Source organism: Symphodus melops (genome assembly GCF_947650265.1).
Source record: "Symphodus melops genome assembly, chromosome: 4".
Classification (NCBI taxonomy): domain Eukaryota; kingdom Metazoa; phylum Chordata; class Actinopteri; order Labriformes; family Labridae; genus Symphodus; species Symphodus melops.
Window position 1 is genome coordinate 10446252 of NC_136694.1, and position 23988 is coordinate 10470239.

The 23988-nt window shown below is 40.6% G+C and overlaps 4 protein-coding genes across 4 annotated transcripts in view; 1 reads left to right on the forward strand and 3 right to left on the reverse strand.

Annotated features, from left to right (window-relative positions):
- dnah1 (dynein, axonemal, heavy chain 1) overlaps nt 1-2730 on the reverse strand; it is a 30016-nt gene extending 27286 nt beyond the window's left edge. The window contains exons 1-9 of the mRNA XM_079341001.1: nt 2584-2730; nt 1886-2065; nt 1689-1770; nt 1476-1545; nt 1085-1211; nt 864-984; nt 660-776; nt 286-541; nt 24-181 (exon numbers count right to left, since the gene is read on the reverse strand). Coding sequence (XP_079197127.1) covers nt 24-181; nt 286-541; nt 660-776; nt 864-984; nt 1085-1211; nt 1476-1545; nt 1689-1770; nt 1886-2062 — 1108 coding nt within the window. The 5' untranslated portion in view covers nt 2063-2065; nt 2584-2730. The remainder of the gene's footprint in view (nt 1-23; nt 182-285; nt 542-659; nt 777-863; nt 985-1084; nt 1212-1475; nt 1546-1688; nt 1771-1885; nt 2066-2583) is intronic.
- A 6846-nt stretch (nt 2731-9576) lies between these two features.
- LOC306822170 (netrin-4) lies at nt 9577-14170 on the forward strand. The gene is made up of 10 exons (XM_079340977.1): nt 9577-10177; nt 10721-11211; nt 11293-11613; nt 11870-11996; nt 12204-12392; nt 12561-12777; nt 12863-12990; nt 13093-13161; nt 13250-13420; nt 13600-14170. The coding sequence occupies exons 1-10, from the start codon at nt 10051-10053 to the stop codon at nt 13734-13736; spliced, it is 1977 nt and encodes a 658-aa protein (XP_079197103.1). The 5' UTR covers nt 9577-10050; the 3' UTR covers nt 13737-14170.
- Nucleotides 14171-14581: 411 nt separating this feature from the next.
- On the reverse strand, nt 14582-16244 carry chchd4a (coiled-coil-helix-coiled-coil-helix domain containing 4a). The gene is made up of 3 exons (XM_079341000.1): nt 16077-16244; nt 15556-15654; nt 14582-15461 (listed from the first exon to the last, which is right to left on the reverse strand). Exons 1-3 carry the CDS (start codon nt 16096-16098, stop codon nt 15112-15114), a joined length of 471 nt encoding a protein of 156 aa, XP_079197126.1. The 5' UTR covers nt 16099-16244; the 3' UTR covers nt 14582-15111.
- Nucleotides 16245-16712: 468 nt separating this feature from the next.
- LOC306822205 (protein transport protein Sec61 subunit alpha) lies at nt 16713-22472 on the reverse strand. The gene is made up of 12 exons (XM_079341061.1): nt 22337-22472; nt 21498-21565; nt 21339-21404; nt 21172-21250; nt 20833-20964; nt 20570-20679; nt 20114-20267; nt 19837-19997; nt 19530-19727; nt 18104-18295; nt 17915-17991; nt 16713-17801 (listed from the first exon to the last, which is right to left on the reverse strand). Exons 1-12 carry the CDS (start codon nt 22341-22343, stop codon nt 17615-17617), a joined length of 1431 nt encoding a protein of 476 aa, XP_079197187.1. The 5' UTR covers nt 22344-22472; the 3' UTR covers nt 16713-17614.
- Nucleotides 22473-23988: the final 1516 nt, after the last annotated feature.

A 23988-nucleotide genomic window follows, 5' to 3' on the forward strand; every position in this document is an offset into this window, starting at 1 on the left:
AAACTAATGGATTCACGGCTTACCATTTTGTGGTACAGACTCAGGGTCCTTCTGTGGTATGGTGATATATGGAAAATCCTCTGGTTGGCTCTGAACAACTTTGTCAAAGCTCATGCGATTCATCGTTCGGTCATACTCCAACTTTAACTCTTTTTCCAGGTCCCCTAAAAACGTTTTCACACTGCCCACATGATGTTTCATTAATTCAACAAACATTTCAACTCAGAAGGACTGATGTTAAACTGAATAAGGAGAGAATGACAAAAGTAGTACATTTATACTCACATTTGTGGCCTGATCCCAGGAGCTGAAATGGCACGCGTTTTGATACACTCTAGACTGTGAGTATCAAGAGATGGTGTTCCACTCAAGATGGGCATGCAGTCCACAGACAACTTATAAAGAATTAGAGCTTCTGTCTTATCCCTCAAACGCAAGGCAAACTGGATCCGTTTGACAAATACACGTGGGTCCTCAGCAATGAATGACAATCTAATCCTGGGTACCCACTGCTCAGTGTCTGTTTGCAGAGTGTATACCTCTAAGCGACAGAGTGAGATGGAAAGCATGAATACGTGGCAAAAATGTGTTTAGAAGGTAAAAAGAAAATTTGTAATAATTTTGTCTGTGCTTAAAGACAAAAAAAGTTGTGTCTTTACCCGTTGGTGTGTTTTTTTTGTGAACCTTCTGCACACGATACTGGCATTTCTCCTTACTGAACTCAAGAACTGTCACTGAATGCCAGCTGTACTCCAGCAGGGAGCTTTCTGCACCATCTTAATGAGAGATAATGAAAGAAAAACATCACAGAACAGAATTCTGATCAGTGTGAAATAAAATGTTTTTTTCTGAGGAAATCTTACCAGAAGGAAGGTTGTTCTCTGTAGGCAGCAGGGCTTTTCCGTGAACAGTTTTTCCAACAGCATTGCACAAGGCCAGCCAGTCGTCTGGAGTATGGCAGTCATACTCCTCATTGTCAAATATCTTAGTAAAGGATGTAGGAAAGATGAGAGATGTGCTCAAGGATGTAATGGCTGGAAGTAATGGAAATGTCACAGACAGGCTGCAGCAGTTACAGACTCACCTCTAGGGGGAGGTAAGGTGACACAGAATTGTTTAATGTAGTCACAGGCTCCATGAGTTGACCAGAACGAATGCCTTTCTCTTTCAGAAGCTGTTCCAAGTCAAACTTCAAGTACTCTCTTCGGCATCTATGCAAACAATAAAAAGCAGTTTAAGTTAAACATTTGCAAATAAAAAAAAATCACAGACAAGACTTTACCAGCTAACCATACTAAATAAGTAGGCTACGTTAATGTGTGATAGAGGCTCATAGTAACACAAACATTACAAAACTTAATCTGCCCTGTATACAGAAAATGAAGACCACATCACACATTTACAATAAAAAGGTCAAACACCTCTACAGGAAATGCCCTTGTCTGTAAAACATGTTAAACACAAACAGTACATACCTCTCTATCTGTAACTTGCGGGGGATCCGCCCTGGAGTTGTTTGGTAGGGCAGCTGGACTTTGGATGTATCTTCATCCCAGAAGAAGTCAGTAATAAAAAGTGAGCCAAACAGTGCAAAAGATTAAGCTTTAACAGAGGACCGTGTTGTATTAAAAAAAATCATTTGACTATCATTTGACAGTTTAATGAAGACTTAATGTGTTTCATCTCACATTGTGTTGTGTTGTGATCCCTGAACTTCAGGATGGGTCTAGGCTGTGACGTCTTCTGGATCTCAGGTAAAACTCTATGAGACTAATCAATAAACAAATACTATTGGGTTAGTTATAACATAATATACAACAAGAACATATGGGGCAGTATCATTTATTTTTTGAAGTTTAAACAGCCAATGCGTGTGTTCTTTTACCAGAACATTGAGAGTACTGATGCCTCCTGAGTAGAGGCCCTTCTGTTCAGTCACAGAGAGATTTCTGAGTGGAGCATCATTTTGCCTGTAACTCAGAGCTGGAGGTTTGGGATGCACAGGTTTGCTGGGAGGATGAGGCACCAGAACACCAAAACGAGGGAAGTTTGTCCTCTCCATTATCTGGAAGTACACAATCGATACATGAGCAACCAGCAAGTGAGCGAATGCCACAATCAACTTTAGGTGCTAATAGGCTATAATAGGCATAAATCAATCTGTATTTACTTGTGATAGGCTATAAGCTTTTTGTTTTTTTGCTTTATTTCCCTTGTTCAGACCAGACAAACTCCTTGTATGTGTAAGGCTACTTGGGAAGAAAACCCGACTCTCATTCTGATTATATATAGCCTATATATGAGCGTTTTCTCGTAGACGAGCGTTTTAAATAAACTATTATGTTACAGTTTCTGGCAGTTTCGTTGACAGTTGACTCTACAACTACAAAGAAAACCCGACTGATTCGCATTCTGATTCTACTGTCTTCACCTGCGAAGACTTTAACAACAGTGTTTTAACTGCTGCTTCTCGCTTCCGTCACTGAAAGTGTTTACTTTCTTGACTGAGTCGTAGGCCTATACCCTACTACCAAACTCAATTTTATTTCGTAAACAACTTCAAACAGAAACGTACATACCTACCTTATTTCTAATTGCAGGTGTTAACTGGTCTCCAAAGCAGGATAATGAACGTGGTTAAATATAGAGAGCTGGACGAGCTGAAATCTCAGTTTCCAAAGTTAGTTAACTGCCAGTATGTAGGCTATGTAGTAGGGTAGTACGCGGCAACGGTTGTCATGGAGACGAATCTCTCAATCTGAAACACCACTTTCCGTAATGTTTTACAGCTTTCCTTTTGGGATAAAGTTGAGGGAAAATTAAAACTAAAGACTAGTAAAGAACTTAAAAGGTGATGAAAAGAGGCATTGCATGCTTTACCGTCAGTTGTAGGCATATGCCTAGGCCTGGGCTTCTTGGTGCAGGCTACTTCACATGTCTTTTTTTTTTTTTAATGGGCTCCCTCAGACTTACAACAATTAGGCATATAGGCTACTAAGATACCTTTTTTGCTCTGCTTCATCATTTAACGTCGTTGGTCACTAGATCCAGGATTTTATAGAATTTACAGATATATAAAATAGGCCTAGGCCCACTTGAAACAAAAATAGCCTATTTGTAAGTCACACGATGTAGGGAGGATACCTCCTGCAGCTATGAAAAAAATAGGACTTTCCAAAGTCATCCAATGAATTTAGCATGGAGGCCAAAAAAAGAACAAGGAAACGTATAACACAGTGGACTTAAGTCATTTGAACATTTGAGTATGGCTGCATCATGAGCTTGTCCCTTTTAAACTGACTGTTTTCTCTGAGGGGTAGGACTGTTTCACAAATTAAGACCATTTCTCTTTCACACAAATCAAGCCACTCCTAACCTGAGGTCCATGTTTTCCTCTAATGATTAACATGTGAGAAAAGTATTTTGAATCTGAAAGTATAGTAGTGAAATAGGCCTACTGTCAAACCAATACTACTGAGTGATTTGGTGATAAACATAAGTAAAACTAAAGAAATTGTTTTAAAACTGCATCTCTTAACTCCTAACAATCATGGGACAACTATAGCATCTCAAATTAAAAGAAAACAGCTTTGCAGAGGCTACACACCTATCAGGAAGCTAAATAAGTTTCAGGTGAGTCAAAAGATTCTTGATTCTAGTTTTCGAGAATCTTGACAGTGTTTTGTCTTTTAACAATGTGTCATGGTACAGGCACTTAAAATGTACATTTGAATTGATAAGATACAGACAGTAAAATAGGGAAACCAAAGATGTTACTTTGTGGCTGACGTGTAAACTGATCACTGAAAATAGAACAATTAACATTACAAGTAACCCAACCCATCAATTGCACTAACAATTTGAAGTGCTTCCATCAGGGTAGAGCTTGAGACTGCCATGAATGTGTGCTGTTGTCTGTTTTCTCCTGTAAATCCCAGAAACTGGATTTGCAGTATTCTTTCGTATTTGTTATGGGTTTTGGTTAAATGTTTATTATCCCGTAAGATAAAGCCAGCCTTTAGCCCCGTCAGTGTGACATGACCATTACCAAGAGTTTTGCAATTGAAATTAAAGATTTTATTTCTATTTTAGCTATCATAGGGACCAGTGCAGAGAAGCTCACTGTTGGGGATATACAGTATTATCTCTCACTTCATTGTTTTCAGTACATACTGTATGCTGCTGCATTACAGTGCAACTTAACAGTTTTCAGAGATTTTTAAAAGCAGCCTGATATAGTAAGGGAATTTACAGCCTACTTATAGTAGGCCTCTGGAAACATTGAGCAATAGACCTTCTGCTCCACTGGCGTCTGCTCTATAGAGCCCAGTCTCAAAGCAATGACCTCAACCAATGAGAAGGCCTAAACCCAATGAAAGACTTCCCCAAGGGTCTAAATAACCCACATCTAATAGGGACATTATCATATCAGAGTTTTCTCAGCACTTAAATCATCCTGACCACAGCAGTTCATTAAACATTAGCACATGTCTAATGGTATTGATTTAAGCAGCAAGAAAATCGTGGCCAGAAAGGGGTTCAAAAAAACCTCTTAAAAACCTTATGGTCCCCACCAGAGCTTGGTTGGCAGAACTGTAACCTTCTCTGAAGCCAGGAGCTCACCATTAATATTGGACTTGATTGAACAGATGTGGCGAGAAGCTCAGGCTGAGTGCAACAAATTAAACCCTTAAACCTAACTTTGTTACAGCTTAATCCGACCTTTACTCAACCCTGTTTTCCAATGTGCATTCCTTCTCACAATGCAGCAGCAGAAATGAAAGACCAGGATCAGCATCAACTACTAGAATACTTCAAATTGAGTCATCATATTTTACTTCTATTATTCTCCATCTTACTTTTACAGTAACAGGATGTTGTGAAGGTCATTCCTTTGTGAACACAACTTCCATTTAATGCTAATGACATCAGCATGTGCTGCTAACTTTAGATCCCCCTGAGGTCCAGATGTTGGCTACTACAGTACCATCAAACACTGGCTGTACCCCTCTTACTGTCACAGTGTTGGGCTAGCCAAGATGGTTAGGCTGTCACACATACCCCCACATACCTCTTTTCTCCTGCAAACCCACCATCCAACCACAGAAGTGGGCACACCCTTAAATTGCCGTGAGATTATATTTGCACAGATGGGTGGAAATAAAATCACATGCTGCTGTTTCCAATAAAAAAGACTTCACTGAAATGTTGCTTGTTTATATTTAAAAACTGTGGGGAAAAAATGCATGGATCAGCTTTAAAGTCTTTCTTATACTTAAAAGACATGGACATGACAGGGACAGGAAAATACAACTCTTGGACACATTATTTATTATATTTTATATTTATAGAATATGTTTTGTACCTACCAAAACTGCATTCAATTTTTAAAGCACTTTTTAAATTCACAGTCCTCCAATCTGAAGGAAAACCCCACTGTGGCCAATTAATGTCACTGCTGTCAGGTCACAGATGAAAAAGAAGCAGCCTGAAGGCAGCAGAAGGTATGTTAACATCCCACTGTTTTAGTAGCAGGACAGTTTGACAGGAGAAAATGCAGATTGAAGCAACATATATTTGCAGCTGCTTCATTGACAATCTGACTTTGTTGTTTTATTTGTCAGTAGGCTGTAGCCTATACAGTATGTGGCTCTTAGCATATCTTGGAGTTTGCCAATATGGCTTTGGTGATTTACAGGTTGACTTGAAGTACTTCAAAGCAGTAAAGTGACATGACAGACAGACTGGAACTCCCATACCTGAGGCCCAGGACCTAAAACAGCTGCATTTGATTTTTCCTCTCATTGGCTCCTGACATTTAGGAGGGGAACCAAAGTCAAACACCAACTCCCTACAACAAGCCTCCAATGTTTATTGAAGATTTATTGTGTAATACGCCTGCCCCATGAAGCAGACTTAAATGATATTAGCTTTGTTCTTCTGTTATCACTTTTAAACTGCCCAAACCACATTTCCGTTAAATTCATTGAAGTCTTTCAGATGGTTAAAATAAATTGTTATGTAAGTCAAGTCAGTATGCTTTATCTAAGTGGGTGTGCAAATATGAGCTGGAAGAACAAGAAAGCGGTGAGTGGAATCTGTAACACATGTCTGTATGTGTTTTTGTGGTGGAAAACCAGAGCATGTGTTCTGGCATTCAGTTTGTTTCTTTGTGGGGGGCCCAATGCAAAGTCGAGAAAGAGGGATCAAGAAACTGTGTCAGTGTTGGCTTATGTGGATATTTTTTTGTGTCAGCGTGACAGTGTGTTTATGTGAGTAAGTTAGTGACGCAATAAAGTGAATCTTGAGTTTGTTAGTCAATGACATCCACTGGGAGTATGCGTTTGCAAGTGGAGGGAGTTTAATTTTACGTCTAATGTTAACAGGACATCCAGCTATTAATAACTCATTGCTAAACTGAAAGCACTCTTTGACATTACTGTCATTACATCTTATTCAGAATTTTTTAAAATACATAAAAGGCCAAAAGGTTTTCCTTCATTTAAACATAATTTGAGCGTTAACAACCAAAACCGTTCCATGAACAAACACCCGCAAATCTACACACAAGTTCAGAAAAGCACAAGCTTGGCAAGCTGCCTGAGAGCTTCACAGAGGCCTTGATTTGTCATCTTGCTTCATCTGGCCTCTATCACGCTCTGGTCTGACAGTTTAATCGGTGTCATTCATCCTCACACATCAAAGAGGCAACAAGTAATTAAGCCATTGTGCGTACTTTAAAGACAAGATGTGCAAATGTTAATAAGTTTTAAACAATCTCCTCCAGCTTATTTGTGACATGATGATGAAATGAAACTTTATGAGTAAGGGGGCTTTCTTTGTCAGCTTACCACACTGATTAGCATGCTCAAAGAAATTCAAGAAACACTCAACTCAAACTGAGTTAGGTCTGTGAGCTGACATAGTTTAAAGTTAAAGGGTCAAGGTGGAAGGTCAACTGCAAAGGTCTGGGGTTCAAGTCCAGTAAAAAGTGGACTCTATTTTCTTTTAAGAGTAAAATATTGAGTTATTATTACAGATATAATTTTAAAAGAGTGCATCTTAAGGGGGCTACAATTTCTCTGATGTTAACATGAAACGTCACCTGTGTGTTCTTTATGTTGCAGAAGTGATGAGTCTTTCTCCAAAAATGCAACAGGATAATTAACTCTGACTTGAGAGCTTAATTCAAGCCGTGGCTCTCACGGTTTGAAGGGAAGCCGACGGTGAATAACGTCACAAGAACCCACTGTGTGACGCTATATTCTCCATAAGAACAAAAACAAAGAAACCCTGAGACATTTAAAGCACATCAGCTTTAACTTTATTGTTCCAAATCCACATATAGCAAATATACATTTAGTATTTGGAGACACTAATGAATGTTGGATCATGTTGCCCCGTGAGGCCTTCAGGCAGAAAAGTCATGTTGGGAAGTGGCTTAATCCTTTTCATCCCTCAAGGAACATGTGAGGTGACATGTAGAACACAAAGACTGACAGAGATGTAGAAGTGTGGAGTGACACCACGTGCTCGACACAGGCATGTATGAGCTCCTTTGACAAACACTATAGGGATTAAAATGATGGGAAGGGGGAATCTGTTGGTCTGACCCCAGCTCTCTGACCCCCCTGCCCCCATTAAGCCTCGTAAATGAGAGAAAAAGGAACAATTAGAGAGGTATTCATGGAGCAGGTATAGGAGATCCTTGTGACCTTTCCTGGTTGGTATTTGAACTGTCACAGCAGGGGGCCATGATGAAGATACATGTTGAACATTTTGAGAATGTAGTCACTTAAAGGAACTGAAAGAAAAAAAAAGAAGCAGACATTTTTCTCATACCAATGAAAATGTAACACGTGACAGGAGCCACAGCACTGGTTCTGTAGTAAATCCTGGTTTTTATGCTATTTTAAACAAGTACTTTAATGGATGTGGGCAGTTTTGCATTCCTATATGATAGAAAATTACCCTTAATTACAGTTTCTTCAATTAAGAATTCTATGTGTTGCACATTTTGAAGCCATAACGAGCAACCATAGTTTACTTGCACTTAAACCAGCTGCTCTTAAAATGCTTTATGGCTCTGCAGCAAACCTTGACCTCAAACCTCAGTGACTTAAAAACCTACAGTTTTCCTGCTTTTACACAATTCAGATACAGTCACATACAGTCTGTAGTGTGAACAGTTGAACATACAGAGTCAACTATGAGCTTCTTTGAGAACTGATTATTTCACTGAAAGGAAAACCAGCACATGAGAATGCTGATAGATTGACAGTATGTCATATCCATTATCTCTCTTCTTTAAATAATCACACAAATACAGGTATTTTCATGATACAACCTGCAAAAGGATGTTAATCTTTGATTTGTCCAGTTGAGTCAGAACTGACTTTAAAGCAGTCGAAAGTAGACAGAAAATATGTCTTCACCCACCTACCAGATAACTGCTAATCCCTTATATATAGCATCACCCTAATCTCCTGTAAAGCCATGGTTAGCATACTGCGCCACTGCAGTGAGAGGTATGGAGAAACTGTGAGATGAGAGAAGATGAAGCGCCTCTGAGGTCTTTTACTGTGGCGACACCAACCACATCATAGCTGGTGTTAGAGTTGAGAGATGAAAGAACTTAAAAGTGGTAAATTAAACAAATGTGAATAGGTTAAGACATTGCTGACTCTTACATACATTGAGAAAAAAAAAAAAAACTAAATTAAATGCAACATCAGCTCTGAGTCATTTATTGAAAGAAATCTTACTCTTTGTCTATTCCAATTCTGAGTCCCATGTATTTGATGTTTAGCAATAAAACTGTAGAGATGTGGTGTTTATTCTTGGACAGTGTTTTTGCGTGCGTGAGTGTGTGTGTGTGTGTGTGTGTGTGTGGTCACAAAGAAATTGAAAAGAGGACAGTCATCTGTAAGACCATGTGTTTATTATCCAGTGTTATAATGAAGACTGGCAGAATAATCTATCTGGCATGCAGACAGGCACCGTTTCTTGTCCAAGTCATTTGCATTCAATTTCAAGCAGATTCTGTTGGTGCCACAATGCGCCATCAAGCTACAAATAACGGCACTCAGGACTATTTTTGTCTCCCTCCTCAGACTTCCCTCTGCTAGACTTCAAAGAGACCTGTTACATGGAATTACTGCAGCTGAAAAACAGGAGGGCAGAAGCAGATAAAGTAATTTCCCCACCTCATTACGAGGACCAGGTTAGTGAGGTACCTGCATGGTTTAGCTGGTATGCGTTCTGCAGCTGGTTCACATTAAATGCGAGGAAGAACGCGTGCAGGTCGCAAGTCTGTCCTGTTACGCCCATGATCCTGCAGAGAATTCCAATGGATGGATGAGAGTGGGCAAGAGTGGAGGAAAAAAATAATCTTGTCGCTCCAAAGTTGGTTAAGCTTTTTGTGAGTGATATTCAACGTCCACGCGGATGTAGTTTGTGTGTTGTGTGTGTGTGTGTGTGTGTGTGTGTGTGTGTGTGTGCGTGTGTGTGTGTGTGTGTGTGTGTGTGTGTGTGTTTGGGGGGGGGGGGGGGGAATGCGTGCGTGCGTGCGTGCGTGCGTGCATTGGCGGAAATGGTGTTGGATAAATAGAGCGCAGTCAGCGCAGCCTCTGCGTAAAGACAGGAGACCTGGCCAAGACGCGACCGTAATAAATACAGACATGAACAGGACTGTATTATCATATAAGGATTTGTTATTTTCATCGTTTAAAGCTGTCTCGCCTCGACGCGTTTTTTTGCGCAAAATCAAAGTAGGCAACCTTCTCTTCGTTACATTTCGTTGAATGTGGACTGCTCATTGTGGACTACACAATGATCCATCGGGAAACAAGTCCTGTTAGAAAGATGTCCATGCCGTTCCTGATGATCCTTTGAACTTTATCACACTTTTTTTCCCCAAACATTGATCCAGGGAGGGCATCAGGAAAAAAAAACCAATCCTGGATGCTTTACGCATTGCGTAATTGGCAGAGAAATGCGCTTGACCTTACAGGCTGCCCATAATGTCAGGACTAAAATCTACTGAAAGGCATGTGTCGCGCCATGCATATTGTAAACAAAGAAACAAGGATGCACGTGTTTAGTATGCTGAAAGATCGACACCAGATGCTGGCCGCACTCTGTTGGCTGTTTTTGGTTGTAACGAGGAGCGGAGCAGGTGAGCATCATCATCTCTGTGGTTGTTCTGCTGTTCCTACAAATCATTTGCGCAACTGTGGCCACCCTGACCCTTTTAATATATCCCTTGGATAGACTATATTTAATTGGAAAGACATTTACAGTGTAGAAAAAAAAGTTATTAACTGTCAATTAAATATGTGTCTTACTGAACATGGTTTTTCAATGGCAGGTGATGTTTTAGTTCCTTTTAGAAGCCATACCTGGTACTGATAAAATATGATAGCTTGGTAGCCCTTAACATTACATGTAACTGGAGAGATATGTGCTGTACAGTGGAGATAGGTCAGGATTCAGCAAGCAGCAGCAGCTCAATGGTAATACAAATTAAATATTCATGACAAACACAATGAAGAGGACCTTGTTTTTGTCCATGATGTTATTCCTGTTAATTGCTTGCTGTATTTCGAATTAGTTATGTCAAAATATATATTTTTTAAAAATCAGCCCATTTGTATACAAGTACTGTATCATCTCAACATTTCATACCTTGTTATACTGACTCTCTCTCACCCTTTGTCAGTTTCAAGATGTGTGGACCAGGCCTGTAGTCCAGCTATAGGGAACCTGGGGAGTGGCAGGACTCTCTTCACCCTCTCAGGCTGCTGTGGGAACAACTCCTTCCACCACCCCCTGTGCCCCCAACCCCCTGCTACACCCCACCTCTGCTCTGAGCACACCCATCCCTCTGCCCACATGACAGACAACCCTTTCCTTTATCCAGATACCTGGTGGGCATCAGCTTTAGGTACTGCAGTGCAGGAGAAACAGGATGAAATCTGGTTGGACTTGGAAACACAGTTCTGTCTGTCCCACGTGGTTATGGTGTTCAGGTCCCCCCGGCCAGCTGCCATGGCCGTTGAACGCTCAGCTGACTTTGGAAAGACCTGGGAAACTCTGAAGCTCTTTGCCCACAATTGCAGCTTGGAGTTTGGTTTGCCAGATGATTATTCTCAGCCAGATTCTTTGTGTACATCCCGTTATACCAGTGCTACACCCTGCAGCAAGGGGGAGGTAAGAGAATATGCAACAAAGGCAATGAAGGAGATCGAAAAAAAACATTGAATCAGTGCTGATTATTGTTTCCCCTTCCAGGTAATTATCCGGACACTAGATCCCATCAGTGCTAAAACTTTGGACCTTTACAGTCCTGGGGTGCTTGCCCAACTCACCCTCACTAACCTCCGCATCAAACTGCTTAAACCTCAGAGCTGTCCTTATCCACTAAGTCCCCCTGCAGAGCAGACCAGCCCAGCAGCTTCAGCTCTGACCTCCACATCCACCACAGAGAGCTCGGCATCGGCACCTTATGCTATTTATACTTTACTGGCAAGAGGGACCTGCCTCTGCCATGGGCATGCTGAGCAATGTGTACCACAAAACAGCAGCCAAGGCACAGGACAGGACAGTAACATGGTGAGTGGCTTTTTCTTTGTGTGTAAGTTCATTTCATATAAATGAACAAACGCCAGTGATAAACTACAAGTGAGTAAGTCAGTTTTTGTTCTGGCCTGTTTTCTATTACAGTCTTGTGTAACACGGGTCTGACTCTACAGGTCCAGATATCAAATGTTCATTCTACTTGAAAAAACTTGACAAAACTGACATGGATGTTTTATAGCTGTCTCTGGACAGCTGGAAGGTCTGATGTAGCCCCAGATGTGTCTTCCAGGTGTCTGGTAGGTGTCTGTGCACTCACAATACAGCAGGGGATCACTGTGAGAAGTGTGCTCCGCTTTACAATGACCGTCCCTGGAGGCCTGCAAACAGCAGCAGCGGAGAATCAAACCCTTGTCAGAGTAAGTGATGGTCAGGGATACATCTTGGTCCTAAAAAGAGGACCAGAGAATAAAGAGTTTGGAAAGTATCAAAGGAGATGTGCGGTATATTCACTTTGAAATAAATACTTACTTCTTCCTTTTTCTCCTCCACATCCTCATCTTCAAACTCTATCTCTGTGGCATCTCTCTGACTGCTGTGACGTCACAACTCCACCGCAATGTCAGAGTGCGAGTGCCACAGTCACACGGATAGCTGTCACTTCTCCCAACGGGTGTGGCTTTCCTCTGGGGGCATCAGCGGAGGGGTTTGTGATGACTGCAGACATAACACCGCCGGACGCAGGTGCCAGCGCTGTCGCCACGGCTACCACCGCCACCCATCTCTGCCTCTCAACACTCCACATGTTTGCATGCGTAAGAGACAAAGACTGAAGCAGGGAGATAAGCTGATGTCTTTTCAATTATTCTGAAATAGAAAAAAATTAAAGGAGTTTTCCTGATTTATTTGATCCTTTTTGAATAAATGAGTCTGTGGTTCACAGAGCTACAGCTAACAGAACGGTGTCTGTGTCTGTTTCCCAGGCTGCTGGTGTGATCCACAGGGCACAAAGCATCCTCATACTGGAGAAGAGGGACCTTGGTGCCACCCTAGAAGTGGTCAGTGCCACTGTAAATCTGGGGTAGGGGGCACCAGTTGCAGCCAATGCCTATCTGGTTATTGGGGTTTTGGAGAGGAGGGCTGTAAACCTTGTGCCTGCCCTCATAGCTGTGATCAGACCACTGGGCAGTGTCTACAAAGGTAAGCCATGGCCGAGAAATTGAACTCAATATAATGAATTGCTAACACAAAACCTTGACTTGGTTTATTCAATTCAAATTTACAGCTACTTAAATAATCAGGTGTTCAATGTGCCCATTGGTGGAAAAGTCCCTGCTCTGGATCATATCCTCACAATGGAAGAAGAAGGGCAGTGGTCCAAGGATCAGGCAGTCTCTGCTCTACATTATACAGGTGAGTTTGTAACAGTGGACACCGAAATGCTCCTCTGCCTGACTTAACTTTTCAAAATAGATATCAAAGTGAATTAGATAAAAAATGAATGTCTGTACACAGGAAAGTGTAGCTGTAAGGAGAAAAAGCTGAGAAGTGTGTCTGACCTCTGTAAGACCAAACATGATTATGGTAAGTAATGAACTGGTATTCTGAGATGTTCAAAAACGTTTAAATAAACTTTGAACTGTATTTTTAATACACTGTGTTACCATGACAGTGATCAAGGCCAGTGTGCTGTCTGCTCATGACAAAGGCAGCCATGCAGAAGTGCAGGTCAAAGTCTGCAAGGTCCTTCGATCAAGCCATTTGGCACTCAACTTTGGGACCATCAGCATCTATCCTCTGACTTGGACCAGCCGCGGCTGCACCTGTCCAATTTTAAACCCAGGTTAGTTATTTGTGAAGGTCACTCAAAGCAATGTTTATAAAGAAGCTGTATGTTTTCTTAGGTGCTAGGAATTCTAATGTTAAATAAGGTGACCTAACATTGATTCAAAGATGTAACATATCCATCTAAAACCATAAAGATGGATTTATTTTTTAATTAAACCAATTTTCTTTCTTCAGGTATGGAGTACCTGCTGGCAGGCCCGGAGGAGGTAGGGACAGGACGACTGCTGGTCACCATGCAGAGTGTGGTGGTCTCATGGACACCCAGACTTGGTCTGCTTCTGTCAGAGGGCCTGAGGAGTGGATGTCCATGAACTTCCTAACTTATAACCCAAAGAAGGCGATCACAGTTCAGAGGAATTCCCAAAGAAATGCATTAGCAGACAAAAGGAGACTGAAATTTGCTTCAGAAGATGCGTCAAACGATTAATCAGTCAAACTCAGGTTCAGACATAACACAAGGACACATTTTGAAGGAAGATACTCAGTATTTGAGGGTGTGTAACACAAAATAAATACTGCCATAAATAACCGAGTGATCATATTGTATAACATGTCCGTAAATGTGATGTTAAAGGGTTAATATCCATAATACAATAAATCTATATAATACAAAATATTTGTACTTGTACTTTAAGTGTCGAGTTAAAGAAATATTTAAATGTTTTATCTCGGTTTTTATTAGCAATGTCACTCAGGAATAACTTTCAAAGTGGTTCTTTAGAATCAGCTGTGTTTGTCAATTCTTAAATAGAATTTTAATGATTAAAGCTCACATAAAACCAAAGAAAAAAATCAGACATTCCAGTTTTGCACTTAAACACAGGACACAAAAACAATAAGCTGAAACTGCCCAATGTTTATTTTAATCTGCATGTTTAAGAAAATAAAACCAAGTCTTTTAAAGCCTGAACGACATTGGTCACAACAGCTCTACCAGACAGATTTAAGACGGCAAAATCAGTGATGTCATGATGGTTAAACAGGAAAAACCACCTTAAGGCCGGACATGGAGCCAGTTTCTAAAACAATGACCACTGCTGATATGACAACAGACGCAGCTGGACATCATGAAGCTCTACAAGTGTCGAACAACTCACTTCCCTGAATAAATCATTTCAATGTGTACTGAATGAAATCTATAAGAGTTGCCTTGGTCTTTTGTTTTTTTAAATCCGTGAGTTTTGGTCCCTCAAGAGATTGGAAAAAAAGGGACTGAGTGCATTATTACGTTTTTATGAATAGTCAAACTGTCTAGTCTAGAGATATATTTCTAAAATTGGTTGAGAATTGCTCATATAAGTCAATCATGTGATTACCTCTTATTTTATTGTCTTTATAATTACTTATCATCAGTGCAAGTGACATCTTTGAACAGTGACACCATAGAGTGAATTTATTGGCTAATTTATTGGCTCCCCGCAGCTTGACCTGCCATCATTAAATCATAACATTAAATGATTTGAGCACCCAGCAAAAGAAATAGCCTTCACTTTTATTCAGTAGTAGGTCTTTTCTCTGCATTCATGGAGTCCTTCTCTGATGGCCTGTACATATTGACAGTGAGTGTCAGAGCTAGGTTGGTAATCCCCCTCGGTAGGCTTTAACAGAAGAGACCAATCAGATCTCCCAGAGGAGGGTCAGCCCAGAAGCCCAGAAGACGAGGGCTGGGATGACAACTGACCAACATTAGCTGACAGTCTGGTTGGCAGGAGGTAACGTGTTGTCAGGAGCCGGAGTAGAGTCAGTTTCAGGGGTTAAAGTAGAGCTTTCATTTGGGGCAGCAGACGCAGACCCAGCATTAGATTCTGCCTGCGAAGAACTTTCTTTTTCGTCCTCCTGAGGATAAAGCTCAGGGTACCTCTGCATGCACTCTTGCATGTTACGGAAGTTGTCGATGCATTCAGAGCCCTTCACCTCTTCTTTACTGTAGTGGAAGCAAGAAAAGGCCTCCTTGAACTGAGAACCACAAGGCCCACTTGCCATGCCGCCGAGGCACGGGCAGTTCCAGTTGATGTCTCCATTTGGCAGGATCAGACCTGAAGGCACAGGAAACCAGACAGGAACAAGTAACTTGCACAGTGCAGACTCTACAACAATGATTAAATCATCTACAAAGTAAACATCACTTACCCTGTTCCTCATAAGGATCATTGGGGTCCTCTGCAATGAGTTCAGCGTTACTGGGTGTCTCGTGATCTTCCTTGGTAACAAAGATTATCCGATCTTTTCCTTAAATATCAAAAAACATACAACACGTAAAGTAAGAGAAGAATATCGTGTCTTATGTTATGCGAATGGACAATTTACTTCCAATAACAAAACAAACGCACAGTACAGGCCACGCGCCCTGAGGACGGACTGTGCTTTGACCTGAGTTAGCCTGCTCTCTAGTTTCATATTCTCCAGCTCTCTCACAAGCTGTGTGAAAGATATACATGATTAAAGCTACCACCGTATTAAGGCCTTTCAAACTCAGTTCACACAGGCAGCCTTTAGTAGCACTGGTAAAGTCTAAACTCTGCTCGCCTTGTATCTAACCTCCAGTACCGACACGGTCCAGTAAGTTGTTTCTAGTTAGCCTAGCCTGCTGGCTCGCTCGGTGACATTGACAGTAAATAATTAATTAATAAATAATAAAAATACAAATGTACCCTCTTGCCTGCAGTAAGACATGTCTGCTGATGTACCGCGTCCTCTGTGATGAAAGCTGTCAGGTATGAAAGAAAAAAGTCAACAGCTCACAGCTCTCATCTGACAAGCTAGCCGGCGTCCAACAGCCGTCTGACCTGAGTCCACATGTAGGCGCATGACAATGACGTCACGACCATGTAGTCTTGAAATGAATGTAGTATGAATTGAATATTAATTTATATTATTTTATTTATGTATTATTTTTTATATATTTGTACTTTTTGGAGGTAGATATTACAATGTTTGTTTTTTAGTTTTAGACTTTACTAAATAAATTGAAAATATACTTTTTACATTTCGGAGGACTTATGTTCTAAGTTTCACTGCAATGTAGTTTTTTTTTCTTCAAAATGCATGGATGTAGGAAATTCAAATCAAACTATTGTTTGTGAATTGCAAATGACCTCCCATTTAAAAACTCTATTACTTTATGTTGCCTTCATGCAAGTCTCATGAAACCCAAATTTACCATAAACCTAAAATTGAGCGACACCTAGTGGCCAATGCGCTCGTCGTCACTGTGAAAAACAAGTGGCATCTTCTAGTCTCTTAACATCTGAGGTAAATGTACAAGAAGACAATGACAATCAAAACAATTGTGTTGAAAAAACAAGTCCTGTTTTTTTTTTTTTTTTTTTAATAACACAATAATGTATGTTACATAAAATAAAAACCTTAATGAAACCCCTTCTCATCCCTATCAAACCCACCCTCAACCCAACCATCTCGGCAGTATTGAGCAGCGACTCAGTCTGGGGGGGGAAAAAGAGCATGGCGACACAGATAAGACAATTTCCTTTGAGGACCCAGAGACAGTGGACAAACACTGCTCTACATAAGACCAGAGTGAATATTAACATAGTCCATTGTTTAAAATATAAAAACAAAGGAAAATAAAAACCACCAATAGCTTGTCTGAGTTCACCTGAAACCTTTACAGAATATAAGCACATTATATTGATACTTTTGCATCCTACTATAGGCCCCTAGAAAACATGATCGCTATCTGTGACATGACATGGCTTTCCTTCGACCCCACAAATGTCCAGGTACAGTGCTTCCAGCTTAGAAATAAGCACATGGTGACGCTGTCTTAATGTTCCTTGAACATGCTGCAAGAACAATGCCTGAGGTACGTCCAAGACAGCACCTCACACCTCGTGTGTGCTTTTAAGCATTCTTCATCTGATGAGACAGTCTTTTGGGACATAGGCAGCTTGCAGACAGATAGGTTGTAGATATTGGAGGAAAAATTGCAGAGATACAATACTATGATCGACCCTGGGTGTAACCAAAGCAGTTTTCTCAGCATTCACAGCCTGGAGGTGTTATGGTGGGGAAAAAAAGGTGGTGGAGAGAAATCAGCTTATCCCAGTGGGGAAATAGACTGATTCTGAGAATTGCAAAAAAAAAAAATAATAAAAAAAAAATCCCAAAATAAAAAACAGTTGTGTGGGTTGGATAATTTGTGTCTGATGATTCTGAAGGTTTGTATTCTTTAGAAGAGCAATGCTCCCATGCTGCCCATTTCACTCTGCTCCTTCACAAAGATTTCAAAGTACTGATAGATGATGGTTACAGCCAAGAGGATTCCTGTACCCGAACCAATGGCACCCAGAAAATCAGCCATCACTGATAGGCCTCCTATGCACAGTCCACCAAAGGCAGCCGCTGTGGGGATGTACCTGAAAAGAGGAAAGCAATTATAAAAACAGAAGAAAAAAAAAAGGTTAATTTTTCTTCTGCTGTAAATAATCAACATGAAACCTGAGCATCTATCTGACAGGTTACTGTGTACCTGTTGAGCTCATGCACCATAGATGTCTCTCTGTGTCCCCTCATTACCATCTGCTGCTCCTTCAGCTGCTTCGCCACCTGAGGCAAAGACAGTTAAACACGCAAGTTAACACGACGCTATTAGGTGCTGTTTAATCAAACACTTACACATGAAGCTTTACATTGCTGCTAGGGTAAACCAAAAACTTACATCTTTGGCAGAGGATCCAGAGACCTCTATCCAGGTCTTAGAGAAGAAGGCGCAAGAGCCAAGCATGAAGACAATGTAGATAACAGCATGAACCGGGTCGTCTAGAACTGAACCAAAAGACTCTGGAGGAGAAAGGTAGTAGCAGAGACCACCCACTGGATAGGCCCGAGCTGGTCCGCCACTGGTAGCATCCTATAGATAAAAATGATTGTTAGTATGATGCTGCATGTCAGTCCAGAGAAACGAGAGCAAAGCGGACTTTATCATAGTCACCAGGGGTCTCATTTTATTGCTTACTAACAAAAAAAGGGCCTGAAATGAGTGTACACCACTATTCAAGCAAACTTTGTCATCTATAAAAACAAAGCTAATGGTAAAACGTGTCCACCAGTGAGCAAACTGTGACAGGGGTTTACTGTACATTTTGGAGAAATGGTATGTTGATGCTTCTCACATATTTTATTTCACTAAATATCTAACTTTACTGACAGACCTTCATCATCATAATCATTTAAACTTTTTTTATTCAGGCTTTATGCACTCATGTAGTGAGCCTGTATCAATAAGTAGCTTATTAAAACAATTAAAAGTCTGCCTCATATTTCATCAGCACAGTCTTGCTGGACAGACCTCAGAGGACTGGACTGTGCACTGATGTTACCATAGATGTAGAGACTTTTCATCAACATCTTTTAATATTGTGCATTTATCATCAAATGTGATTTTTAGTTTTAATAAGGATGACTGTGTTAAGACGCTCAGAGAAACGTCAGTGACTTCATACATTTTGCCTTCTCGTTTACTCAGCGTATCTTCATCACCTGCACTTATTTCATTTGTAAATAATTCAAGTGTGGAAATTAAGTCAGGCATCTCTCACACAATCATTAGGCTTATCTCCTCTTAATCAAAGAGCAGACCGCAGTTTCCACGATAAATTACGGCAAACAAGTCGTAGTTTCTGTCCATTGATCAAACGTTTGACTGATGATATCGTTGAGTGAGGAAGACTGCTGGTGGACGTGACCACTCTGACATTATGTAAAGAAATCAGCGCGGGTCCAGTAAACAGAAATTGCAGATATACTTATGCGTAATGATGAACGGTGGATGTTTTGGCACTGCAGGAGGACAGCTTGAATGCAGCAGCAACGTGGTGTCATTACTGATTTGTGACCCTCCTGCTGCAGCAAAGTAACGATGTGTGCTTTCTAAGAGTACATTTTCTTCATCAAATGGAAACAGTCTCTGGGCATGTAGAGGGTGGATCATGGAGCTAATGAACACTTTTCCAGGTGGATCTTGATTTATAACGGGAACATTGCATGCAGCTGAACGGTTTTATAAAGAGCAATTATTTTAAAGTATTATTATTACTTTTAGTATGGATTCTATAAACTGCTTTATAAATGCTTATGATACTTACAGACCACGTTCCCAGTAGGTTGACCAGGAAGTTGCCACTGAACCGTGTTGAAAGCATCTGAGAAATCACGTAGAGATTGGAGACCAGGGCAGACTGCAAGATGATGGGGATGTTGGAGGTGTAGAACAGTTTGATGGGGTAGGTGTTGTACTGGCCACGGTAGCGTGCCGACTTGATGGGCAGGTCCACTCTGAAGCCCTGGAGAGTTTATTAAATGTGATGATCAGTAAGTACATTTTTGTTTAAGAACTGGTAAGTGATTTAAGCAAGCAAAATAGCTTGATGTTAGTTTATAAGGCCAGCTCACCTGGAAGTATATGACCACTGCAAACACGAAGACAGTTGCGATCAAGTTCATGAGGTTTGGCAGGTTTTGTCTGTAGAAGGCCTCTCTCAGGGCACGCACCTTGTCTGTGCGGGTGGCCAGAAGATGAAAGAGAGCAATGATGGCCCCCTCAAATTCAGTACCTAGATTTAAAAGGGGGAAGAAAAAAAAAAAGGAGTTAGAGGGAAAGTATTTATAACATGGTTAAAACTCATCAGAATTCGCTTTAAAAACATGTCTATTCTCAGTACAATCGTACCTCTGCCTGTGTTGACGGTGGTGGGGCTGAAGGCCTTCCATACAATTGTCTCGCAAATATTGGTTGCAATAAAGAGAGAGATACCAGAGCCCAGACCATAACCCTTCTGAAGCAGCTCGTCCAGCAGCAACACAATCAGACCTGCAACGAAGAGCTAAAGACACAGACGGCGTGTTTAAAATGAGCTGAATCAGAGCGAGGAACACTTTTTTTATAATCAAGCATTTTTACATTTATAATGACTTTTCCAAAATGTAACTATTTCATGAAGGGAGAAGATAACTTAACCTAAGTGATTCACACAATACATGTCTGTAGATTCATTATGAAAACGAGGCGATGACACAGAATTTGTGATGATGAGTACATATTTTAGACTTGTGTAATTAATGCAGTAAAACAAATACAACATTTCAAAGGGCGGAATAAAGAGCCACAGTATAAGATATTATTAACCTGGATGATGATGAGCAAGCATATACCAGCACCCATCTCTGAGGGGTCTCCATACATGCCGGTCATAACATATACAATGGCTTGTCCTATGGTGATGATCATCCCGAACACTGCAGAAAGAGAGGAGAAAATGAGTGCTGTTTGCAATCTTTTTGAAAACAGATCTTTCTGAAGTTACTTGTTCTGCACTCATCAAAGCAGATACGAAATCAGAAAAAGATATATTAGTTCTAAAAATAGCAAACACAGAGGAGTAGACCTACATTTCTGAGCTCCATTAAAGAGTGCTCTGTCTTTGGGAGTATCTCCAACCTCAATGATCTTAGCACCAGCTAGCAGCTGCATGATGAGGCCTGAGGTGACAATGGGTGAGATGCCCAACTCCATCAGAGTACCTGGAGGACAAAGTAATGAGAATAAGTGTCACTGTATGCCTCAGTTTGTATAACATTGGTAGGTATAGCTTAAACAATACCGAAGAGCCCTCTTCTGTTGACCTTTGATCGTCACAAAGTGATAATCAGATCATATCAGGCTTGAAAACAACCTCAGCAAAAGAATTTCAGTGATTAAGTCTGTTACTGTTTGTACATATCAGGCACCTCTGTTGGAAGCCAGGATTACTCTCATCCAGTAGAAGGGATCTGCCGAGTCTGAGGACATGATGCCAAACAGAGGGATCTGGATTTAAGACAAAGATATGAAAGTTGTAACAAACACGCAGCAGGTTTCTGTCCTGAACGAGATGTCTTCACTGAAAGATACACACCTGACAGCACACCAGGAAGATGAATAGTGTGATGGCGGTCCATAGTACTTTTTCTCTAAATTGAATCTGAGGATTAACAAAGATTAAGCGTGTTAGATGGAGAGCAAATACAAAGATACATGCAAATGTACAAAATGTGCCAAAAGACTTTTCGCTTACCTTTCTTTCTGGTTTCTGAATTTCTGGCAAGACCGCACAGAACGGCTTGATGACCTCCAAAAACTTAACTAAAGAAGGAGATTGTTTGGTCAAAAGACAATGCAAACATGATGTGATCTTTATTCACTGCACAGTTAAAGATCATCTCAAGAAGCTCGCCTGGATGCTACGTCATCACTATCCACGAGACAAACAGCTGCCAGAGGCCAGTGAAGCACAAAAGCAACATCTGGATTTGGAAAGCAAGTTTGACAGTAGTTGTGTTGTGGTTTAGTTACTGACTTTTTACACTGGTGTCGTCTAGTGTTGATCAGCTGTGTCAATAACTGAATTTGACTCTGACAGCACGCGACTCAAGGTTTGCCAATAAACAATCATCTGGCAGCCAATATGCCATATCAAATGTATCGATTAACTCAAATACACACAAAGAACCAACAAGTTTCAAACATGTAACGAAACTATAGCAGAAAAGAACAGCTCATACAAGGTAGCGTTGACAGCGTTAGCATGATGCTAAAGAGTCCAAAATCACAAAACGAGTGAGCAATCTCTCTGAAAGAGGAAGCATCTAATGCAAAGGCAGCTAGTTTGAATAAGCTCTTAACTCGGAAACAACGTTTCGTAATGTCGGTTAAGCAAATGTGTTTAGATTATCAGAAACTCCTGGTGTTAGATCCCGTTATAAGCTAGCAAAGGCTTGCCACCTAACATACCCAAGATTAGCCAATTAGCACGCAGACAACCCGTTTACCTGCGTTATTATCTCAATTTAAAACCCAAGCAGGTATTTTTAAATCACTGTCAACATATGTTAAGAAGAGAAGACGGTCACATACTTCCCATGGTGTCCTTAGGCCGACTCCTGCCGTGATACTGGTACCAGTGTGAGTGCTCAGTAGAGTCAGAGTGGCAGCGGCTCCATGCAGCCGTAGAGACACGTCACCAGACAAGCTGCGCGCACACGTCACTTCTCTGAGACACGCGCACACGTACAAAATCAATACTGCACACTGCAGTATGTGTATATACTCCAATCTTTAAAACTCCTTAAATACACTTTTTGTCAAACCCTTAACACACAAAAAACAGGATTTTAAATTTTAACATTAGTATTTTTTCATTCTGTAACACAAAGCACTCCCATCCTCCAGAGGGCACTCTACTCTACACTCATCGATGATCGATTACACCCCATCCTCCCCCTGTGACCTTTGACTTTGAGCCATGGGTGCGAAGAAAGATAGAAATCAATACTGCAATTGACCAGAACTCTGTTAAAAGTAGTCGTAAATCGGCCGAAATCACTATCCTGCTAAAATACAATATATTTACCTTTGTTTGATAAAGACAGAACATTTCATGACCATAGCTCATTAAAATAACAGTGACAAATAAAATAAGAATAAGCAAAGCCCTAAGTTCAACCTTTAAAAGCCTTTATCAGTAACATTGAAAGGATAATGACATACAGATCCTGATAATCAAAAGTGTGACTGCACATAGGGTTAGGGGTAAAATTATGACAGGCCTGAACTTCATGGCATCTGTGTTTTAGTCTATGTGGGGTAATAATCTATGGGGTATTTGTTTTCTTAGTGTTTTCCAACTAGGAAACTCCCTTTAGCTGTGCTCATGTTTTAATTCCTTTTTACATTTTATTTTATTTTATGAATTTATTTTATTTTACAGGGACAGTTAATAATAATCAACATTAAACCTGCCAGTTTGATAAAGCTATGGTTTTTTTAGTTGACACATTTAACATCAAATGCTGCAGAGAATTTAAATGCATGCAGGTTTACTGAAAAAAAATTATCTGTGAAGTAGAGTCTTTAAATTTGGGCAACATTTTGATGGTTTCAGATTCACTAAAATTATGGATGAAGCTCTGCTTTTTTCCACGCTATTCCTCTTTTCCCCCTCTAGAGGTCATTGTTCTTCTAGTGGTGAGATTTAGTGTCACGCTTCTCATGATAGTGTTTGGGGTTTCATCAATTCAGCTGACAGAAGAACAGTCCAGAAAGTTTAGACTAAGAGACCAGTTGTGGCTGTAATTGAATGAGCATGGGTCAGTGGATCAGCGTGCCTCCAGTAGCTGTACAGTCAATGGTGCTTCATTAATAACACAATTAAAGACCCAGAGTTTCACACACACAGGTTGGTGTATACTCTTCTCATCTGCCTCCAGAGAAAGACAAATTTGTTCATGAGGTTACATAATGAGCACAGAGCGGTGAGCTAACACAAAGGTGAGGACATACAAATACCACAAAACCTTCTGCTGGCCTTTGCTGCTCTCAGAGTTTTCAACAGCTTGTCATATTTTAGACCCAGCTTTGTTAGGTCATTCAGGAGTTACTGTTGGGTAGAAAAAATGCATTTTTTGAAGGAATGCATCTGATAGGTCATCTATTAACTGATGAGATTTATCTCACAAGATAAAATGCACTTCAAATTAATCACAATGAAAAATTGGTAATATCTGTGA

Excerpts from the sequence above, each read along its gene's own strand:
- LOC306822170 (XM_079340977.1), top strand. The coding sequence starts at position 10,051 with ATGTGTCGCGCCATGCATATTGTAAACAAAGAAACAAGGATGCACGTG. Across the intron at positions 11,212-11,292 it reads CACCCTGCAGCAAGGGGGAG|GTAATTATCCGGACACTAGA; the intron begins GTAAGAGAATAT and ends TTCCCCTTCCAG. Across the intron at positions 12,778-12,862 it reads ACTGGGCAGTGTCTACAAAG|CTACTTAAATAATCAGGTGT; the intron begins GTAAGCCATGGC and ends TCAAATTTACAG.
- chchd4a (XM_079341000.1), bottom strand. The coding sequence starts at position 16,098 with ATGTCTTACTGCAGGCAAGAGG. Across the intron at positions 15,655-16,076 it reads GTCTTACTGCAGGCAAGAGG|GAAAAGATCGGATAATCTTT; the intron begins GTACATTTGTAT and ends TTGATATTTAAG. Across the intron at positions 15,462-15,555 it reads TGATCCTTATGAGGAACAGG|GTCTGATCCTGCCAAATGGA; the intron begins GTAAGTGATGTT and ends CTGTGCCTTCAG.
- LOC306822205 (XM_079341061.1), bottom strand. Across the intron at positions 21,251-21,338 it reads TCTTCCTGGTGTGCTGTCAG|ATCCCTCTGTTTGGCATCAT; the intron begins GTGTGTATCTTT and ends TCTTAAATCCAG. Across the intron at positions 20,965-21,171 it reads AATCCTGGCTTCCAACAGAG|GTACTCTGATGGAGTTGGGC; the intron begins GTGCCTGATATG and ends TTTGTCCTCCAG.